Source organism: Tribolium castaneum, chromosome 6, assembly GCF_031307605.1.
Source record: "Tribolium castaneum strain GA2 chromosome 6, icTriCast1.1, whole genome shotgun sequence".
Lineage (NCBI taxonomy): Eukaryota > Metazoa > Arthropoda > Insecta > Coleoptera > Tenebrionidae > Tribolium > Tribolium castaneum.
Window position 1 is genome coordinate 12,471,762 of NC_087399.1, and position 22,628 is coordinate 12,494,389.

At 33.7% G+C, this 22,628-nt stretch overlaps 3 protein-coding genes and 1 long non-coding RNA gene across 8 annotated transcripts in view; 2 read left to right on the forward strand and 2 right to left on the reverse strand.

Annotated features, from left to right (window-relative positions):
* The window catches only part of LOC656883 (uncharacterized protein), a 25,353-nt gene extending 20,052 nt beyond the window's left edge, over positions 1–5,301 (forward strand). Inside the window, exons 5-6 of the mRNA XM_008200983.3 lie at positions 1,677–1,984; positions 4,620–5,301. Of these exons, the coding sequence (XP_008199205.1) occupies positions 1,677–1,984; positions 4,620–5,136 (825 nt within the window). The 3' untranslated portion in view covers positions 5,137–5,301. The remainder of the gene's footprint in view (positions 1–1,676; positions 1,985–4,619) is intronic.
* LOC103314580 (zinc finger protein 732) lies at positions 5,295–10,242 on the reverse strand. 2 transcript variants are annotated; one of them, XM_008200982.2, is made up of 7 exons: positions 10,131–10,242; positions 7,240–7,417; positions 7,069–7,184; positions 6,928–7,018; positions 6,827–6,862; positions 6,661–6,765; positions 5,295–6,478 (listed from the first exon to the last, which is right to left on the reverse strand). In XM_008200982.2, exons 2-7 carry the CDS (start codon positions 7,349–7,351, stop codon positions 5,343–5,345), a joined length of 1,596 nt encoding a protein of 531 aa, XP_008199204.2. In that variant the 5' UTR covers positions 7,352–7,417; positions 10,131–10,242; the 3' UTR covers positions 5,295–5,342. The 2 variants fall into 2 exon arrangements, with proteins under 2 accessions (XP_008199204.2, XP_064213407.1); XM_064357337.1 differs by lacking the exon at positions 10,131–10,242 and adding an exon at positions 7,474–7,541.
* Positions 10,243–10,554: 312 nt separating this feature from the next.
* LOC107398994 (uncharacterized) lies at positions 10,555–12,867 on the forward strand. The gene is made up of 3 exons (XR_010334507.1): positions 10,555–10,818; positions 12,450–12,539; positions 12,600–12,867. It is a non-coding gene; the product is annotated as an uncharacterized LOC107398994 (long non-coding RNA).
* Positions 12,868–16,263: 3,396 nt separating this feature from the next.
* On the reverse strand, positions 16,264–17,928 carry LOC135266568 (uncharacterized). Of its 4 annotated transcripts, none has more exons than XR_010334688.1 (3): positions 17,171–17,928; positions 17,034–17,118; positions 16,264–16,979 (listed from the first exon to the last, which is right to left on the reverse strand). XR_010334688.1 is itself a non-coding variant. In XM_064357608.1 (3 exons), the coding sequence occupies exons 1-3, from the start codon at positions 17,433–17,435 to the stop codon at positions 16,323–16,325; spliced, it is 1,014 nt and encodes a 337-aa protein (XP_064213678.1). In that variant the 3' UTR covers positions 16,264–16,322. The 4 variants fall into 4 exon arrangements, 2 of the variants coding, with proteins under 2 accessions (XP_064213678.1, XP_064213677.1); XR_010334687.1 differs by having other exon boundaries at positions 16,264–16,825; positions 16,878–16,979; positions 17,034–17,924; XM_064357608.1 differs by having other exon boundaries at positions 17,034–17,125; positions 17,171–17,435.
* Between the last annotated feature and the right edge of the window lie 4,700 nt (positions 17,929–22,628).

The window sequence follows — 22,628 nt, forward strand, 5'->3', positions numbered from 1 at the left end:
TAAACAATTGGATTTTCAACTTTCCTTACAAAAACTTGCCAGGTTTTTAATTCAATATGGTATCCTACATGTAAACAGCATTCAAAGAATCGGATCCATGAATGCAAGGTTGAGATTCTAAATTGATAAAATTCTGGGTTAGCTAGTTTTTTGTTTATATTTCTTAGGTCGTTCATTTCTGTTGGTTTTTCCCCACATATATTATAACAACTCTGCGTTGATCTCGTTTCGGTGACACTATGGCAGACTTTTCCGTCCACCATTGGTAAAATTTTAGATTTTTAGATTTCTTTGGGAAATATTTATACTTCACTCAGGTACTTGTCTAATTCAATGCAACATTTTAACGGGCACTTAGAAGCACCTGAATTAAAAAAAAATTAAAACCCCAGTTTACTTATTGTAAAACCTGCCTCTTCCTGCATTTTTTAATACAAAACAAAATATTTTCAGTTGACCTGACCTGACCTGACCTGACAGTTTAAATTGACGTAATGTCAAAATACACTTAACCATAGTTTCAGAAAATATGGCTTTAAAAAAATTAAAAAATTCATTTTCTTAATTAATTTGCGCTACGATTTCAATCCCGCCCACAGTGCGCTATTCCCAAAATTTTTACTTTTGTTTGAATTTGGAATGTTTAATAGTTTTTATATATTTTTTTGTATTTCTTGCATAAAATACCATTTTTACTTTGATTGTTGTGGAAAATATAAGTTGTCAGTTTTTAATTGTATCTAAACTAATTTCGAACAATTTTAAAGGGGTTTAACGATTGAAGCACCCCCATTTGTACTTTGTCGCAATAAATTTTTGGCTTCAGAAAATCGATTTATTCGCTTCCTAGTATTTAGTTCTCCGTAATGAATAAATGAATAACAAGGTAATTAACTGTACCATCAAACGCAAGTATAGTCAACCAATTATACACTATCGGACAAAAGTAAGGCAACATATTGAAAAATATACAAATATTGGTATTTTAAATTTTAAGAGTTGGTATTTACCTTCAATTTAATTTTATAATAAATGTTTAAAGATATTCTTATTCGTGTTGAAAATGGATAGCCTGTGGGTAATTATTATGACATACTACTAGCTTGAAATATAAAAAAGCTCGATATTAATGCGACAAAAGTAAGGCAACATTGTCAAAAAATATTTTCAACTCAAATTTTATTTGATTCAACATTTACATAACACTACTCAACACTAAAGTTTAAATAAATAGAACGAAAAATTCAATAATTTATGGCATAGCCGTTACTAAGTATAATTTTTTGGCACCGTCTGGGCATTGAAGAAATTAATTTTTGAATAACATTTTCATTCAGATTTGACCACACTTCCTTGATTTTATCTATCAAAGATTGCTTGTGGGGAAATCTTTGTATCCGGATTCGTCGCTCTACCTCTTCCCATAAGTTCTCAATTGGGTTGAGGTCTGGTAATTGGGCAGCCCATTGCAAAACATGAATATTATTATTTTGGAACCACTCACTGACCAATGCAGAAGTGTGTTTGGGGTCGTTATCTTGCTGAAAGATAATGTTCTACATTCATCACAGAAAAGTGTCGAGTACTTATCATATTTTAAATCCCGTAACAACCCACAAAAAGACTAAAAGATCCCTATTTCGCTGTTCCTGTGTTATCTTCCAGGTTTGTTTCAGGCGCTCCAAATTTTGGAATTCATCGAACTGAATCGTATAATGGGTGTTGAACATTTCACTTTTTACAATCACACAATCGGTCCTCAAGTCGGATGTATTCTACAAGATTACGTTGATCGCGGTTTAGTCACCCTGTTACCGTGGCAACTCAACATGTTGTCGCAAAAGGAAATTCGTACCGAAGGCCTTTTTGCGGCCCTCAACGATTGCCTTTATCGCTCGATGAATCTCTATTCGCACGTCCTTCTCATAGATCTAGATGAGTATATCATACCAAGGAACAATGAAACGCTACCCCAGCTTATCGAGTGAGTATTGAATCTTTTAATTTCTTTCGGCTTATACACGCATGGAAAAGTCGCCTTAAAAAATTAATTAAGTTGTTGCGACCCGCAAGGGGGTGTCATTAATAAATTGCGATACCAAGGTGACAAAACATCTCAATTCCCACTTACACAGGGTTAGGCCAAATTACGGAAACAATCATTTTTTGTAAACAATATTAGTAGGTACACTAAAATTTCTAAATTTCACAATTTATGAATGAGATAAAGTAAAAGAAACGCTTTGTTTAATGTGCTTTCCTAAATATGGATATTAATCATTTAATAAGATTTTATTCAAACATGGAAAGAAAGAAGGGCTTTGTAAACAATCAAATATTTGTATATACTGTCCCAGCGAGTATTTTATTGATCTTTAAATACTGTAATATTCAAAAAATTTTGTAAACAAGGTGACAGATACTAAGCTAGTGACTTATTAATTTAACTTCGAAGTATTCAGAGTGTATCAGAAAGCAGTAAAACACCATACATATTTGAAGGGTGCAGAGGAAAAACGACCTCAGTCTGCTTGTTTAAGAAAATGAGGTGGAGTTGCAATATTGTAGTTTTTGAGAGTATACTCTTCCAAGCGAAATAGTGAAGAATGACTAAATTAATATTTCATGATAATAATACAGTTGGGGACAGAAAATGGTTAGTCTGCACTAAAATGCAAATAAAGGTTTCTTCGGATAAAGATGTTTTTGCTTACTTCGTCACATTTTCAAAAATAGATGTTGACATGAACAGATAGGGCGCCTAAGTCGAAGCAAGCTCAAAGAATAATTTACATTTTACTGCAGACTAATCATTGTCTGTCCCCAACTGGATTGTCATGAAATATTACTTTAGTCAATCTTCACTATTTCGTTTGGAAGAGAATACTCTAAGCGGTAAATATCAACTTTAGAACAGACCAATAGAGCAAAATGTGTTACAAGATACTGAAGAAAGACAGCATGGGTTCAAGTTGTAAAACTTTGAATTTTATTGTTTGCGATTTTCGTTGAGACGGACTGAGGTCGTTTTTCCCCTATACCCTTCACTTGCATTTATGAATGTTAAATTTTTATTGGTCGATTTTGACAAACTATATCTGAAATGGCTGGAACATTAAAAAAAATTGAACTAAACTGGAAATACTACGAGTACAATTTTCAGCATTTTTAAACAAAAATTGTTATTTTAATCGATATAGGGATTTTTGTGACGATTGGTATTGTCTCAATTTTAAAAGTGATTTAAAATTTTTGTTTTATCCAAATTCTGTCAAAACAACATACGGTCGCGAATTTACCTCCTGCCAACCTAAAAAGTTTTGTAAAATGTTCTGTTAAAGAATGACATCACACATGATGACGTTACGTTCGTTAATATGTCTATTAAAGCATCAAAATGGCGGCAAATTACAAAATAATATATTAAAAAAAAAGTTTCATAAGACCAGTCTTGAAACACGAATTTATTTTAAAAAATGTGGGGCATTAGCCACGAGTTATTTGAAAGAATGATTGCTCCAAGACCTTATGAAATGAGTTTTTTATACTATTTTTTGTAATTTGCCACCGTCTTGGCGTTTTAAACAAAAATTGTTATATTAATCGATTTAGTGATTTTTGTGACGACATTGTCGGAATTCCGATTGAAAATGTCAAATGTGTCAAATAATTACATTACGAAGGAATCATTATTAGGCAAAAATGTTTTTAATTCTTAAGAAGGGTTGGTAGTTGTACCAAAAAATATTTCGATCCTCCATATGTCGCAATGTAAAAGAGAGCCAAAAAGTCAATTTTTAAAATTCAATATCTCCGAAACTAGATGATCAATCTTTTTTTTGCATCATCGATGCGGAACAATCTTCTGTTAAAATTTAAAAGAAATCCTAAGAAAGTGAATTTAGGTACCAAGTACCTTAATATGCATATTAAAGCATCAAAATGATGACAAATTACAAAAACATTTTTATGTCAAATATTTCATATTTCATCTTTATATGAAAAGGCAAAAAACATAACGTAAAAACTAGATGAAAATATGAAAAGGTAAACGAAATTTGACCTTTCACTCATAGGGAATGAAGCATAAGTTGTTGTCGATATTATTTATTAAGGACTAGGGGAGTTTCTAAGTGGATTTAAAGCAGACAAGTCACGAAATTGGGGCGATATCAAATCGACAAAGAAACGTCTCCCATTCACAAACTTTTCTCATAAATACCACCAACTTTAACGATGAAAGTTTTTCCGAAGCGAAAATAATTACAAAAGTCCAATTTTCTGACAAGTTGGATTAAAAGATTCGTTTATTATCCCGATTAGAATTGTTATTCACAAGCATTTTATATTTCATTTTTAAGAAGCACAATGGCAGAAAATCCCAAAAGAATAAAGTTACGAAATTTGGCAGTTGATCGATATTTAGGGAGTGATATTAATTACAAGTTTGAAAATTAACCCTAATTACCCATTTGGGACCCAACATTTATACATAATTTAAATCTCGTAGTAGACGTCGAGCCTTCAAAAGATGATTAATTGATTCCATGACGTTCAGCTGAAATATTAGACAAAGTACACATACACGGAGGAATTCTCCTAAAAAACTATTGTTTCAGATATCTCAACAACAGGTTTAACAGTCGCACCACAGGCGCCTACTCATTTCAAAACGCTTTTTTCTACCTCCAATGGGGTGACGACGACTCAGTTTACGATTCAAATGATTCAGTGGCTGCCGGTTTAGTGACTTTGAAAAAGACAAGACGACGCAGTAAATTACATCCACACAAACAACGGTCAAAGTACATTTGTCGACCGGAATTAGTTGTTGAAGCCGGAAATCATTTCGTTTGGGAGTTCATTCCAGGACACGGAACGATGAATGTTCCGTCAGACGCAGCAATACTACATCACTACAGAATATGCGAATTCGGAGGAGACGACTGTATAAAGACACCTTCGACGGTGGACTCTACTGCGTTCAAATATAAAAATAAACTAGTGGACGAAGTGAAAGAAAAATATAACGAGTTTAAAATCAAATGCAATTTAATGGAATTGCCACCACCTCCTCGAAGGGTTTTTAGTAAGATTATCAATATGTTAAAAAGCGGACAAAAGACAGTGAGGTAATTCTTAAATGTACCTAATAAGATATTTTTTTAAGAACATTTGTATTATTTTGTATATAATTGTGTATTCTGATTTGTAAATAGGACAAGTTGCACTGGAACTATATCAACAACATTATCATTTGGTCGTAAGTGTATAAAGGCTTAGTAAAAGAGTTTCTCTTTGCTTGTGTTTTTTATTTTTTTTTATTAATATGCACAAAACTATTAACTTGTTTTCCCACTTTTCTGGTCAATGTAACCATGAATCCATAACTTGTGTTTCCTTAATTCAACCTTCTTAGTATATTCTTTACCACAAAATTCGCAAACAACGTTTCGTTGTGTTTTATGGAACGTCTTCATATGGTTATCCAGTGAGATTTTGTACTTGAATATTTTTTCACACTGCTGGCAATTGAATACCTTTTTAAGGTGTGTGCGAGCATGTATCTTCATGACAACACGTGTGGCAAATTTTTTGCCACATGTTTCACAAGGAATCTTTGGGTTATGATATAACATATGTTCATTCAAAACTTTACGCGAAGCAAATCTTTTCCCACAGAAGTGACACTGCCAATTCAACACTCCCACATGAGTTATAGAAATATGTCTAAGCAGTAAAGGCTTATTCGCGAAGTGTTTTTTACACAAGACACAAACATGTTCTCCATGTGTTTGTAAATGTTTGTTGAGACACTGAATATCGCGTGATAAATGACCGCACTGTTCACACATAACCCTTGATTTTTCTTTAGGAGGTAATTTTTCTTTTACAACATTTTGGCATTTTTGAGTCCTGATATGCCGTTGAAATGATTTCAGATGTGTGTATGTACAACCGCAGATTTCACACATGTAAGGGCCTAAACCCCACGATGAATGTTTCCCTTCTTTTTTTCTTAATCGTTTCCCTTCTTTTTTTGTTGATTTTTCATCCTCGGAAATTATGTCCTCTTCAATTATGTCTTTTTCAGATTGCATTTGATTCTCAACTTTTAGATCGTAAGAGTGATCATGAGCAACATTTGCAACGTTTTGCTCTTCATCTTCCATTAGAATAACTACGTCTACCATACAATTCAATTTTCGTCTCTTTGTTTTTAGTATTTTTTGTAATTTTTGTTCCGTCAATAACCAGTCGTTTTTCAAACGATAACTGTAATCTAAAAACTCGAAACACCTTGCACAAATCGTGTTATGGGCATAAACATTCAGGTCTAGATTAGGTAGCACTGACTTTAACATATTTTCGATATAAGCGACATCATGCTTCAATGTTTTTTCATACAATTTGATAGCATCTTCGTTACTCGAAGAACGGAAACAAATCCGACATACATCGGAAACTGCCCGAGAACCTGCAATGCACCGCGCATTCAATAATTACGGATCAGGAGGACTTATTAGAACTTTGAAATTAAGAAACCGACAATGACGTTTGCCGTTCATTTCTTAATTTTAAAGTTACAGGTTACTGCCATTAGAAATTTTTTTGAAGGCATGAAAGGAAAGGAAAAAATGGAGGACAGGTGTATTGTACCTTGCATAAAAGTTTTGACTGATCTGAAATAAGGCTTTTCTAGAAAATCATTTGAAAGTGTGCTATCGTTTTCATCTTGATCTCCTTGCAGGTCCAATAATTCGTCTATAAAATAAAGATACATGTGTCAAAATATACATCCGTCGAACAATTTGGTGTTACATACTTGTTTTCAAAAAAACGGGTTCCACGGAACTTGGATCTAAAATAAACAAATGTGCATAAGACACCAGTTATTAACTTATCTATTAGTGGCAATATAAATACCTTTCTCAGAATCCTGACAAATTTTGTCTGTTTCTCTGCAACATTTTATCATGTCAATATTGTCATGGTGCCAAGGCATGTTTGGTCCATCCTGGAATGTTAGAATGTTCGAAAAAATTATTTGTGAACAAAGCAACTTACAAAAATTGTGGGAACGGCTTTCCTAATTAGAAAAGCTCTCGTCTCACCTCTCCTGAAACAACTTTCTTCAAAATGATTGAAACATAATTTTGAATAATCTGTTATTGTTGAGGTATCTAAAAAGAGCAGAAATGTAAGTGAAAAATTAAATTATTATATTTATTAAAGTACCACAGAGGTGTTCAATAGCTTTAAACCATTTTGCGCGTGTTTCGAAATCGGATGGAAATTCGAACAAAGGTTTTGTTTCTACACGACAAAGAAAACATGTTCTCTTCCCCATAATGAAAGCACACCAATTTTAAAATGAGCGTTTCTTGCTTGATTTTTAATAACCCCGAATGTAGAACTGTAAAAAAAGATATAAGTAAGTTTATTATCATTACGTTAATGACATATCCTTACTGGAATCAAAACATTTAAGAGATAAGTAACATAAGAAGAAGGGCCATTAACGGGAAGATTCGGAAATGAATCTAAAATGCTTAGTTATCGTATTTTTAGTATTCCTTGACATCCACTGATTGGTTTAAGAAAATTAATTTAAAATTACAGGAATAAATTAGAAATTATTGGAATTACCTGAAATTAGTTTGGACCATGGCCTCCTTGATGTATGGAGACAACTTCGTTGTTCAGGCCTGGCGCATCGATAAACTTCAACGGTTTTTTCGAAACCGTAGATGGCGCCCTATTTAGCGCACTGACGTTTATCTGACAAATAGCATTTGTAAGGTTAAATCCGAAAAAAAATTGAATTTAACAAGTACAATCAGCAGAAGAGAAGGTGAAAAAGAGCCCACAATGTAATTGATAATTTCTAAATACAAAAACTCAAAAAAATTTATAAAGTAGTAGATTTTTTTCGGGAGTTTGGTGATCCACGAGCGGTGCTTGAGAGTGAGCAGAGGTCCAGACAGGGACTTTGGAACGGATGGTTCAGAGACACTACAGCAGAGAGTAACGCAGCAGAAGAACGCTGGATCGAGCATTTTTAAACCATTTCATTTGAAAAAAACGACTTTCTTTGCACATTTTACTAAAACTAAATTAACAATAGCAGGTTTTGAAAATACGTGTGTGCAAAATAGTTGCATTTGCCTAAACAATGTATTGCAAATATCTGCTGATTAAAAGGTTGCAAATACCTTTCAGAAAACTTAAGCCATGTCTTAAAAATCACAGATTTGTAACGCATTCAACCTTAACCATTGGTAAAACCATAGAGTATGCATAATAAATGGAAGGTTCTTTGAAACATCGTTTTCTCTGCATCTGTGTCTGCGTACTAGTGCCGTAGGTTATGCTTAAAATACTTATAAACGATGAACAATCAATTCACCTTAAAATAATTTGTATATCTTCTGAAGCTGAAAATAAAAAATCCTAATGATCGTAAAATGATTTCCTGCAAAAGTTACACTATCCAAACGTTCATTCAGGGCATAACTTTAGAGTTATCCTCACATTTTCAACGTATTTCACGAATGCACACATCTTTCAAATTTATTAGTCTTTAACCTCAAAAATGGTATTTGTCAAATAAACGTCAGTCCGCTAAATGCAGCGCCAGTGGATAATCAGCCGAACTTAACAATGCGCCAGGCCTGAACAACGAAGTTGTCTCCATACATCAAGGAGGCCATGGTTTGGGCTATTGCAGTTATTGGAATTTCGGTGATTTTGTTTTAACTTTTAATTACAGGAATTATCGGGAGTTTTTTAAATTTATACATACACGAATTTTTTCAAATAAACGGTCTCTCGTAAAACAACAAATACATACAGCGTGTTCCGTTTTTATTATTACAAACAGGTGGCAGCACATTCAATTTTAAGAGAAAAGTTTCCTATAACATGTATCGGTAAATACTGGGCAAGGGAGCTCCACCCCCTGAAAGGGGTTCTATTTTTAGTGAGTTTTCCTCAATATTTCAGAAACCATTAAAGATAAAATTACAAAATTTTGTAAAGTTGATAACCTTTATACGCCTAATCGAGTTTGAAAAATCAAATGTAAAAATTTCTGATCAGGGGCGTCCTAAAGTGGAGACTGTAAGGTAAAAAGTACTACATCAAGAGTGAGTTCCCACAATCAAATCCAGGCATTTCTTTTCAAATACGATGGAGGAAGAAATGCAAAATGTAATTAAAGCGGGAAGTCTTGTCAAAAGTGCTTTGACAAGACATAAAGAATTTTGAATAAATTGGATTTGACCGCACTTTCATCAGTTTTAATCCGCGAAATTGAAATCAGAAAAGAGAAACTAGAGCCTTTGTTGGATGATTTTAACTCTATTCAATCACAAATAGAAACTATTGTCAATGATACTCTAATATAGCATGAATCAGACGCTTTTGTCTTGAAACCCTGATTTTGAGCCAGTTTCACAGCTTCACAAATTTGATTTAAGTAAATAATTAACAGATTTTAAAAACTTTCAGAGCTTCTAACCTATTTTTGTAGACACTGTCAATTCTGACAAATTTCTCACTATAAATTTTAGAAACATCGGCGTTCATTTAAAGATCAACTTAGACAGGCCAAATATAAATAATTCATGTTAAGAAGTGGTTTTTATGAATAAGAACCGATAATATAAAATTTTGACAAATAAATTTGATGACAAGGTTGCCAAATTAAATTAAATTTTCAAATTTGTCACCAGCGTGACTACAAAGATCACAAACATTAATAGTCGCCCGGTATTAATATTTTTGTTTTTGTTTTATCGAAATTCAGTTAAAAAACAAGAGTATAGAAGATAATGAAGGTAATTTTGCAAGAACGCCTACTTAAATTTGTGAAATTGGCAAGAATAAGGTAGCGAATTTGCTTCCTGCCAACCTAAAAATTTTCGTAAAATGTTCCCTCGCACTTGATGACATTGTGTGCTTTAAGTGCATATTAAAGAATCAAAACGACGTCAAATTACAAAAATATTTGTAAAGTCTCAAATTCAAATAGAAATTCTGGTGCAAATAAACAACTGTTATAACGATATAAATGTATAAATTAAACAACGAGAAATAAACAGTGATAATGTAACAATGGCACATACCATTTAGTTATTAAACAAACACACGGAACCCGCCCAACATAAATACTTTTCAAAATCAAAAGACAGCTGTTCACCAACCTGGGAGCAAATGTGACATGTGAAAGAATAACCGAAATTGCTTTGCGCCGGTATTCCGTTATTGGCGAAAGTAGTTTTGGTTGCATAACATTTATTAATTTGATTTGGAATTAAACTGAATTGGAAGTTAATCAAATTATTAAATAACAACACCCAACTCTGTTGACATTATCACATTCTTAATAAAAAATAAATTAAAAACAGTTTTTTAGCAATTCGGGAGAAAGTAAAACGTTACATTGTCAGAGAATTTGTGAAATTATGCTGCCACAGTGTTCGGGTAAAACCCAAAGCAGTATGGGTTGCATGCCTTGTTATTTTTTTTCGTTCTGTCAAATTCGAATTCACAACAATCAAGTCTCATGTCGTCACGACTGTCGACAGTGTCGACGCTCTACGGTCTGTCGTGGTCCTGTCGTCAGTCGTGGTGTTGTGCGAGTGTGTAGTTAAAGACTGTGGTTAAGGATTTGGCTTTAGTTTTGTTTACCGGCGTTTTTGTTAATAATTGTTTTTAATTTCTGTATAAGTGACTATTTGTGTTGGTGGATTTGTTTTTGGTTATTTGAAGAATTCAAGATGAAGTGCTTTTTAGGAACATAACACTTTCCTGGTAAGTACAAATAATTTCAGTATGTCGCCGGTAATTTTTAACTTTAACTACTTCTGGAATTTCAAGCTGAAACTCAAGGTACTCATTAAACATCCAGTACCTTAGCTAAAACTACGCCAAACCTTTTCCTTTGAAAGCCTCAATCACCGCACACTATGAATTTTCTTGTGCAAATTGAAAATAACGATAAAAACAAATTTTATTTTTAGTCACTTTTAACTTTAATCGCGATTTTTGTTGACTAGTTACTAATTAGGCCCCTTTTAGGGTCACCTAGTTTTTTAACAAAAAATATTCAAAGGGAAAATTTCAGCACGGGTCTGAATTGAAAAGTGAAATCATTTCAGAACTCGAAGCAGGTGATTCTGCAGTTTCGCTGACCACGCACTCTTGCTGACTTGGATTCTCATAATATAATATTTCTCATAATATTTTTTATATGAAGATCTTTCAAATTTTCAGTGGAATCAACAAAAATGTTGAAGGCATTAAAATTTTATCAAAAATAGTACCAGTGCTTTCGTATTTATCTGTGTCTCTTGAGTCTTGAAATAAAAGAAAATTGTTAAACTGTTTAGGTCATCTCCAGTGTGGCCAACTTTTTGATTGCGCATTACCGTAACGCGCAATTCAAAATTCCGTACCAAGCTTTATGAATACCGTACATCTGAGGAAGCAGGGAATTTTGATAAAAAAAAATTAAATTCGAATTCTATATTAATAAAAAAAACAACAAAAAATAAACTCCAGAAACATAAACAAAAAATAAATTAAAAAATAAATAAAAAAAATTATTCATCAGTATGTAAGGAACATAAAATGACCTCTTCTGCATTATTCATCAGTCTCTAACGAAAATAAAAAGTCCTCTTCTGCGTCAGAATCTGCATTTTCTAAAGCAGAAGCTGTGGCAGTACTTTGAAAACTAGAATGAGAAGCGGATTTTTTGCCATACAACTCGGTGGTTGTCATGCGGCTTAGCATGTCGGAATTAACTTTAAAATCGATGCAATTACCTGACATGCTAACGCACTGTTTGCTTAACAAAACACCATTTAATGTTTCTGTTATGAGTCTATTTCGACTTTTTGTCTTGATTAGATTAGTTTGTGAAAAGACTCGTTCGCAAGCTGCGTTAGAATGCGGTAAACTTAATATATTTAACACAAATCTGGCTAAATCTTTAAATATAAAATTGTCAGTGTCATCCGAAAATTTTAGAATTTTACCCCAAAATATATCAACTTCATCACTTACACTTATAAGTGTATTTTCGGGAAATACATATTGGGGTAAAAGCCGCCACTGATCATCAATAGACTGGCGATCTTCAGTCTTATGAAATCTGTTTAGTGTTACAAGTAAGGGAAATAAAGATGGATATTTTTTTCGAACATCATAAGAAAGAGAATTCTTAGGCGAAAAAATATATAACTGAGACAAAATAACGTCATCAAAATTAAATCGTTTTTTTATTTCCCTACACAAAACCTGAAAAAATTTTTTACATCGATCATAAAAATCATTCAAAGCTTCTTCATTATTGTTTATTTCCGGTTTTTTAATTTCGTTCATCACGTCTACTCCAAGATATAAATTTGAATTTGGTAATAAATAAGAACCATTTTCAGGATTTATTTCGCTTAAAGGTGTTGTTCGCACGTAACGATTTTCCATATAATACAAGAGGAGTTCCGTATACTTTTCTCTAATGGAACTGTGTAAGTTAATTACCAGTACTTTTTCTGACTGAAACAGCGTGTTAAGACTATTAATTTTAGGTAACACAAAATTTAAAAAAACTAAATATAATTTAACAAACGCATCATTTAAACAGTGATAAATTTGTTCGGAAGCCAAAAGTCGTTGGTCTAAATATTTTTCGTTAAAAAATAATTGAAGCGCTGCCCACTGTTCCAGCAGTCTTGAAACTACTTGTCCTAAGGACAACCATCGAGTTTGGGATGGATGCAAAAGTTTGTGAACTTCAACCTCGACGAAATGCTGAAATTGCCTGTATTCGAATTGTCTTTTTGAACTTGACTAAAATATGTATAATATATTAATAAATATTCTCCCAAAGTAAAAAATGGTACTTACCTTAAAAAAATTGTAGACATTTCGAGCCAAATCTTCGCAAGTTCGCGGAAGACATTTACAAGCCTGACTGCTGCAAATATGCAACGAGTGGCAAATGCATTTGAAAATGACAATTCCAGGACATGCTTCCTTAAATCTGGAAGACACAGAGTTGTGTTCTCCCATCATTAGATTGCATCCATCGGAACCAAAACCCACAACATTATCCAAAGGAATTTGTTTTGTAATAAAAGTACCAGTAATTAAATTGTATAAATGTTCCGCAGTGCCTTGAGTACTAATGTCCGTTTCTTCGGTGAATGTAGGGATTAACTTCCACAATAAGGTTTGAACTTTTCCTTGCTCTTCAGAATAAAGTCGGACTACAATACAAGCCGTTTTTGTTACTGCAATATCCGTAGATTCGTCTACCAGGACACTAAATTTTGTGTTTTTTAACGTTTTAATTAAATCTGCTTCGTGGCTTTTAGCAATTACGTTTGTTGTTATGTTTTTGGATTTGGTTTTTTTAGTAGATAGACCTTGCGCTATCTTTGAGTCTGGGAAAATTTTTGACAAAAGAGGGGAAAGATGATCCATTGTTCGGAACGAAATATTATGTTCTGCCAGAAATGCACAAATTTTAATTTCAGCTTCTTTAACATTGTCTTTTTCTGTATTCGAAGCACAAGATTTCACAAAATTTTCCAAAAACGAGGTATTTGATGAAGTTTTAACTGATGCTTTCCTTTGATGTTTTTCAGAATTACAGTGTCTTTTAATGCTGGACAATTCAGCTATAAATTCGTTTCTACAGTATAAGCATTGTGCTTTTGTATTGTCGTTGCTAACTGGACGAAGCCATGGCTTAAATTCTGGAATTTCCAGCCAGGCTTTACGAAATTTCTAAAATAAAAAAACAAACGAATGAAATACTCGATAAGTCTGTAATAGTAAATCTGTGTAAACTTGTAAATACATACAAATCAAATATTTAAATCGTATTAAACTTAAACTTAAAAAATTAAATATTTTTTATTTATTAACTTACTTGTTGCCTATGAAGAATTCCTTTATTTATTTTGGGGGCACTAGGGCCACCAGTATCACTATCACTGTCATTAGTATTATTGGACATTTTATCACTTCAATTTTATGGAGCCTCGAAAATTAAGCCATAGTCTACGTAACCTTACAAAAAACGCGCGAAATTTCGGACAATCCCTTTTATTCTATAAAGTAGAGTTTTCATCATTAACTTTCTTATTAACACCGCTATGTAACAGATGGCGCATTGAGATCAACAATTTGTGAACTTACCTACACAACACCAAAACCACAGAAGTTCAAATAAAAGAGTGCAACTTGAAAGTATTAATTTTTATTGGGGACTTAAGTTTTATCGGCATTTTAATTTGTTCAAATTACCGTATTTTTAATGTACGGTATTTATGCAGTACCGTACACCGTACAATTAACAAAATTACCGTATAAGTACGGTAATTACCGTATGGTTGGCAACCCTGGTCATCTCTCGGAGTGGCTTACTCTTAGCAGGTTGTGCTTGCCCAGCACAACCTCTTTTTGTTCTCAATAAGAAAAAGAAAATTGGATTACACTTGTTTAAACAGAAATTTTACTATCATTAGTATGATTACAAATTATTTGATGACGGGCCTGGGTTCAAAGATAGCCGAGGGCCCTTTCTTATCCTCTAGGATTATATGCAGAAATAAAATGCATAGGTATATAAACTGTGGTGGCGGGTGCTTATCCAATAAGACACATAGGTACTTTTAATAGTTTAATGAATAAATAAAAAGTGAACAATTTGAGGAGAAACTTATCGCACTGCCCGGAGTAGGTACATCTATATGCGACGACGTTCGTACCACTTCTGTCGAGGGTTGGAAAACCTGAGGGAAAGGTCTGGTCTCTCAAGGACCCAAACAGAGCAGGTAGTTTTTCAAATACACTACAGCTCGTCCATCCTGACATTTCCAGCTTGCCCTCAAGCTCTAAATAATTACTAAACTAATTAATACATAAGAACAAATCTTAATATTTTTGGAACAAATCCTAAAAGTAACCTAACATAGACATCTAATTAAATCCTAGAACAAATTCTAACAAACTGAGAACAAATTTCAAAATACAATAATTAGTCACACGTGAGAACAAATCTCGAAATTTTTTAAATATGAGAACAAATCATTTACTAAATGTGAAATAAAATTTCAAATAAACAACTTCAATTTGAGAACAAATCTCTACCACTGAGAACAAATCTCAAACTATTCATTAGGAACAAATCCCCACCCACATGAGAACAAATCTCAAACAATCAAATAATATGAGAACAAATCTCATACATATTTCACAAAGTTAGGATTCACCTATTATTTTAAACATTCATACACAATTTATACAATAAATTCTACCTAATTAATGCACTCAACTTAAATAAAATTTACTTTAGTGAACTGTAAAAATAAATTAACATAATCTGTTATCATCAACATTATTTAGGCGCCATAATTTCATGTTCGTTGGTGATGCAATGCCTTCATATGGCAACTGCGTTAATTGAAACCCTTCGGGATCTTTCACGACGTATCGGTCTCGATCTAAAACTTTTGAAATTACATAGGGGCCTCTAAATTTTGGTAGCAACTTTTTGTTTACACCCGCTGTCGTATCTACATTTTTTAACATAACATAATCGCCTTCTTTATATTTAAACGGTTCTTTATGTTTATTGTCATAATATTGTTGATTATATTTATTGACCGCATTAATTCCTACCACCGCTTTTGTACGCATTTCTTCCAAATTTCGATCTTGTTCTTGAATTTCTTTTATTAGCTCACGCAAATCATCATCATTTCGTACTTGTTTTTGTCCCACGTGGACGTATGATTTGAGACAAATTTTGACAAAATAGCAGTTAATGGTCTATTAACCCGCTCAATTTGACCGTTTGCCTGCGGCGTTCTCGTTGCAGTTAAGATGTGTTGTATACCATTTTCTTGCATAAATACGCGAAATTTATTTGACGTGTACGCTGTGTCATTATCTGAAATAATTCGCTTGGGTTTACTATAATAAGCAAAATAATTTTTTTCTACAGCCGTCAAAAAATCGTGACATTTATGCATGGTTACCTATGCGCGAAGTTTGACGTTTTTTCACTGTGAAAAAATATTATTTTTTCACGGTTTCACAGTGAAAAAATAATATTTTTTAACTGTGCAGGCAACTCGATTTTTCAGATCATTTTGTTCCAACTTATTTCTGTTACAATTTTAGTAACACGAAAAGACATCAACAGCAACCGAAATGAAGAGACGGATCGATAATGAGAGGTAGTTTTAAAGGTTTTATAATTATACAGAACAATATTACAAAACAATAATAATAGATATTTACTTTGACATATGAAAATTAAATGTGCATGACGAAAACGTGCCCCCGTTTATCCCCAGAGGCCTGAGTGAAGACGCTTGTAAATGAAAGTTATTTTCGCCATTAAAAGAAGCCGATGTAGAAGGTTGAGTGATTTTGTTTTCTTCTGTGGAGGAAGAAGGTTGAATTTTATTGGCAATTTCAATTTTATTATTCAAAGAGTCCTCGATGTAACTTTCTGCCACTGTGCTGCTTCTCCAGCCCCCATGACGTTTAATTGAAATTAGATCACCTCCAGCATTCGCCAAAAGAGTGGCAGAGCTTCTTCTGAAGCAGTGACCAGTATATTTTTTAGGTTCGTCTTTGTTAAGCCACTTTGCAATCAAACTTGGTATCTCTCCGATTTTGTTAATTCCAACATTTTGATTCACACATTTTCCGTTGGTATACTTTAAAAATAAACGGTCACTAGTCGCCCGTGGAGGCCGCAAAGCTCTATATTTTCTGACAATTTCTATATTTTCTAAATTTGAAACAGTAAATATTCGTTCGCAGTGGGTTTTTGTATCAGGCACCTTCACAATTAAGACAGACTGTTTATCTTCTATGTCAGTTAGCTTCATTTTAACTAATTCTTCACGTCGAAGGGCTCCCGATATACCCAAAATTAGCACAGTCTATAAATAAAACGAGTTGTTTTGATTTGTATTACACTAATATGATAAGTTTACCTTCATCAGTAAATATATCTTGTCATCTGCTTCATTAATAAACTTGCTAATGTCTTCTTTGTCTAAAATTTGCGACTTCTTGCTTCTGTAACCTACGCTTTTGCTTTTCAGGTAGGGCACTAACTTCGGAAACTTACGTGTATCGATATTCTCTTTAACGTTTAAGGTGGCTTTCAACATCGCATAAAGGGCCCAGAGTGTTGGTGGCTTTAAGGTGGTAGACTTTTCTTCCAAATACGCCAACAAAACATTTTCCGTTACTTGATCAATCTTTTTCATAGAACACCACTGCCGAAACTGAAGATACGTTTTTTCGTACTGCGGTCTTGATTTAGCAGGCAAAAGATTCGACACTGCCGCGCTTGCAATTGCATCTATTTCGTTTTCGCTGCTAAAATCCATCACACTTCTTCAACAAAAATACCTATTGTGACAAATTTTTCGCAACTATCACTTTTATTTATCATCGTAACCATGCAAGCAACTCGATTTATCAGACCATTTTGTTCCAACTAATTTCTGTTACTTTTTTCTTCATCTGGAGGCTGTAGAAAAAACGTTGTTTGTATTTCGTGGCGAAATTCATGTTTTAATGGCGCCTTCGAATGTCTTTTAGGTCTCGACCTGGCGGTCTCGACTAAAATAACATTCTCAGGCGCCATTAAAAAAACACTCATTTCGCGCACTTAATACAAAAATTACTATTTAAATGTTTGATAACTTCATCGGTATTTGTTGAGACAGTCGCGTAAAATTTGACAAATTTGGTAAAACCATCTACGATCTCAAAAATGTATTTATGACGATTGCCCGATTTTTCTAATGGCCCGTAATGGTCAATGTGAAGTGTATAAAATGGTACGTTACCTTTATCAATACAATGTAATTTACCTTCGACTCGATTTGCGACAATGGAATATGTGATGCATTTAAAACAGTTCAAGATGTGATTTTGGACTTTGTTTCTCATTTCCGGAAACCAATAAATACGTGTGATATATAGTCAATCGTTTTGTTTATGCCCTGATGTCCGACTTTTTCGTGGCAGGTTCTAATTATATTTTCTTCCATTGATGTCGGTACATAAAATAAAATTTTTTCGCCCATTTTCCGATACACTAACCCGTTATTCATTTCATACAATTTGTTTTTCTAAACCTTTCCGGATTTCCACGATTTTTGAGTCTAAATTTTGTAGTAACTCTAAATTGCGCTCGAATGTATTTTCTGTAATTAAAGAAATACTAAATTCACGACTTAACGCGTCAGCATGTCTCATTTGATCAGAAGTACGGTGCTCAAGTGTATAATCGTAATTTCGTAAAATCAATGACCATCCAAAATTCTTGGATTCACTTCTTTTCTTTCTAATGTCTGTTTTAAGCTGTTACAATCCGTGACAATTTTAAATTTTATACCTTGCAGGTAAATCCGGAATCTTTCTAATGAATAAATAATCGCTAGCGCTTCTAATTCGAAACTATGGTAAGACGCTTCCGTAGGTGTTGTTCTTTTGCTAAAAAAAAAGACCGGATGAAATTTTCCGTCTTCCAATTGTTTTTGCATCAAAACTGCACCAAAACCATGTGAACTAGCATCGCAATGTAGTTCCGTTTCTAATTTATGCGAGTATATGGCTAACACGGGTGACGATATTAATTTTTGCTTTAATGATTCAAAGCAATCGTTCTCACGGTCCGTCCATATAAATTCTTTTGCCTTTAATAGTTCCTACAACGGCTTTGACACGGTCGCAAAACCCCTAATACACTTTCTAAAATAGGACAATAAACCAATAAAGCTATGGAGCTCTCTAAAATTTTTGGGGGTCGGAAATTCCTTTATTGCTTTTACATTGTCGTCACTTGGACTTATACCGTTCTTGTCTATATTGTACCCAAGATATTTTACTTTGCCCAATAAAAATTCGCATTTGTCAAATCTTAGCTCTAATTTGTTTTTTACGAGTACTTTTAAAACTTCTTTTAAAATAGCAATATTTTCGTCTATCGTTTTGGTGGCAATTAATATATCGTCTAAGTAAATTTGAACTTTCTGTTGACTTAATAAATCTCTGAACGCGGTATTTATAAAACGCATAAAAAATGAACTACCATTCGCTAGACCAAACGGCATTTTGGTATATTCATATTGACCCATGAAAGTTAACAAATGACGTTTATTTCGTTGATTCGGGATCTGATCTAATTTAATATTATGAAAGGCATCTTTTAAGTCCAAACGCGTAAAATAAGCCTTACCCTTTAAATTATCAATTTGCTCCTCTATGTGCGGAATGGGATAAATATCTCGCGTTGTCAACTTATTTAACTCGCGGTAATCAACGGCCATACGATAATTTCCGTCTTTTCTTCGCACTAAAACAATGGGACTACTATATTGTGAACTACTTGGTTTGATAACCTTTTTGGACAATAATTCATTTGTAATTTGTTTTACCGCTTCTCTTTCCGCGTAAGATAATCGTCTGGCTTTCGAATAAAATGGCGCATGATTGGGCTTTACATGTAACTTCAACTCTAATTGCGTATAAGGTTTATCGGGTCTATCTGGTTGTACATAAAATTCATTTACAATATCTTTTACCTGCTGATGGACATCACAGCTTAATTGTTCGTTAATATTTAAATTTATTTCTGATTCATTGTTACAACCAATATCAATGTGCAATAATTCAAGAGATTCATCTTGAACTCTGATGTCCACTTCACTTCGTTTGTTTTTCACAGTTACAACCTCACCTAAACTTATAATTAATTTATCATTCGTTAAGAAATCTCGAGCTAGTAAGCAATCAAATTTCATTGTGTCGGCAGGTACTACTTTGAATTCAATTTCAGTCTCACAATCATTAACTAAAACTCTTTCGTCAATTTGCCCTAATATATTCAATTTAGTACCGTTCAGACCACAATATGTTATATTAGAATTATCAGGTAAAATTTTTACATTTGTTTTTAGCGAATGAGAAGTCAACAGTGAAATTGGACTACCTGAATCAATTATTGCCGTTAACTCACCAACAAAATTGTTTGAACGCACCTTTACTATAAAAGCCGGTATAATTTGTTGTTCCACCAGGTGACTCGTCGTATCTTGTTTAACTGGGCAGTCCTTTTTTTGATGACTTTTCGATCCGCAGCCAAAACACGAACCAACTTCTCTCTTCGGTTTGCTACACTTTGCTGAAATATGACCTTTGTCACCACAATTGTAACACCTCACAATGTTATTAGCGGTCACATTTGTCGCACTCTTTGATTTGTTTGTTACACTCGCGTTTATTACTGCATTCTTATTAATACGCTGCTTGTCCATCGATGATGAAGATGGTCGACTCTTGATTTTCTCGTACGTTTCTAATTTAGTCTTCAGCTGCCTAAAGTTCCTTGCTTCATATAAAAACGTTTTATTACACATTTCGTCTAGAATTCCGTCGACAATATATTGAATTATGGCATCTTCTTCAATTTGGCTTCTGGCTGCAATCTCCTTCATGTTAAAATAGTACTCTAATACCGACTCGTTTCTTTGTTTTTTCTTTTCAGATAAAAGTCTATGAATGTCTGCACTGCTAATCTTCTTGCCAAATTCGTCTTGAAGGATTTCTTTTAGCTTGGACCAGCTGTTCAGTCCTCGTTCACACTGAATACACTGTTTTGACAACCCAATTAGGCACTTTTTCGCATATACCAATTTTTGCAATTCTGAAAATTGCATAACTTCTGCCATCTCTTCGAAGTCCTGTACCCAGTTTTCCACTTGATATGATCCTTCCCCACTGAAAGGACGAATCGAATCTTCGATATCCTTAAAATACATTACGAATTTTGGTGTTTGTTGTATGGCCCATCTTTCATTCTCTAGTGATGGTGTTCTTCGCGGTGTGTCATCATTCGTGTCCTCTCCGCCAGCTTCTTCTTCTTCCTCTTCTCCCGTGTCTTCGATCGATGTCAACGAATTTAGATCTCTTAGTTTCGTGCATATGCGGTCCGCCACCTCTCTAGCTGAGCCCTCGTAGTCGATATTCAAAATAGCGCACACGGACGTCAAATCTCCCAACGTTAAATTTGTGGTTGCCCATTCTACCTTTTGATCTAACGCGGCGTCATCGGCGAATACAAAACCCGCAAAATCACGCACGTGCTGCCTATTCCGTCGGCCACTATCTACTCCATCGTACAAAAGTTTGTGAAAAGCGCGAATTGCCGCAACGGACGACTTCTTGATTTTTTCGGACAATCCGGGTACATCACTAAGCTTCTCCATAATTTTCATTAATCAGTCAATTACACTTGTTCACTTGTATTTATCCCACTTCTGATATCTGTGGTGGCGGGTGCTTATCCAATAAGACACATAGGTACTTTTAATAGTTTAATGAATAAATAAAAAGTGAACAATTTGAGGAGAAACTTATCGCACTGCCCGGAATAGGTACGTCTATATGCGACAACGTTCGTACCACTTCTGTCGAGGGTTGGAGAACCTGAGGGAAAGGTCTGGTCTCTCAAGGACCCAAACAGAGCAGGTAGTTTTTCAAATACACTACAAAACTCATATTATTAACTAACCAAGAACAGAAAATAATAACTTTATTATATACAGTCGAACTTCTCTAACTCGAATCGTCAAGAGGAACGAATATTTGTTCGAATTAGAGAAATTTCGAATTACAGAAACTGAAAATATTTTTTTATTAGAAATGAACATTATTACAGATTTGTATGAACATACATATATATTTTCTTTCTCAGTGCATATAACTTGTGATCAGATTTTGACGTACATTTTTTTTGATACAATTGGTTTCATAAAATCGCTCGATTTTATTTAGTGAATTATAAACAATATCAGTTGTCATATTGGCAGAATTTCCAATTTCGTGAGCAAACTGTACCGTTGACGCTCTGTTTTTAATAATTGTAGATAATGTACTGGACGGAATTTCATATTTTTCAGCTATCTTTTTCTTTTTCACCCCACAGTCCACTTCTTTCAGGATCTCCAACTTTTTTTCAATGGACTCTTAAGTTTACGTTTAGATGCCATTTTTCTAGAAAATATGCCAATTTTTGCGAAACTAAAACTTCACAAAAACAAGACAACAAGCTTTGACACGCATTCGAGGTTAGAATTGTGGGTATTCCAGGAAATGCATAACACTGCGCCGAATTACGACGAATATTTCCGAAAATAATTTCGAGTTAAAGAAGTTCGCGCATGCTTTGTTCATTAAAATAATTTTGAGTTAGAGAAATTTTCGAGTTAGAGAAGTTCGAGTTAAAGAAAGCTAAACACATGTAAATAAGATTGGCAATGCAAGGGGAAACAAAAATTTTCGAGTTAGAGAGAAATTCGAGTAAAAGAGGTTCGACTTAAAGAAGTTTGACTGTATAATACTACATAACAGAAAGTAATAACTTTATTATAATACTACAGAACAGAAAGTAATAACTGAATTAAAATACTACATTTTCTATCTCGCTTTAGCATTGGCAAAAGTGTTTATAAGACTGGATAGATCTAAATCTTGCGCAGTTTTATTTTTTATTGAAATGATAGCCAAATCAG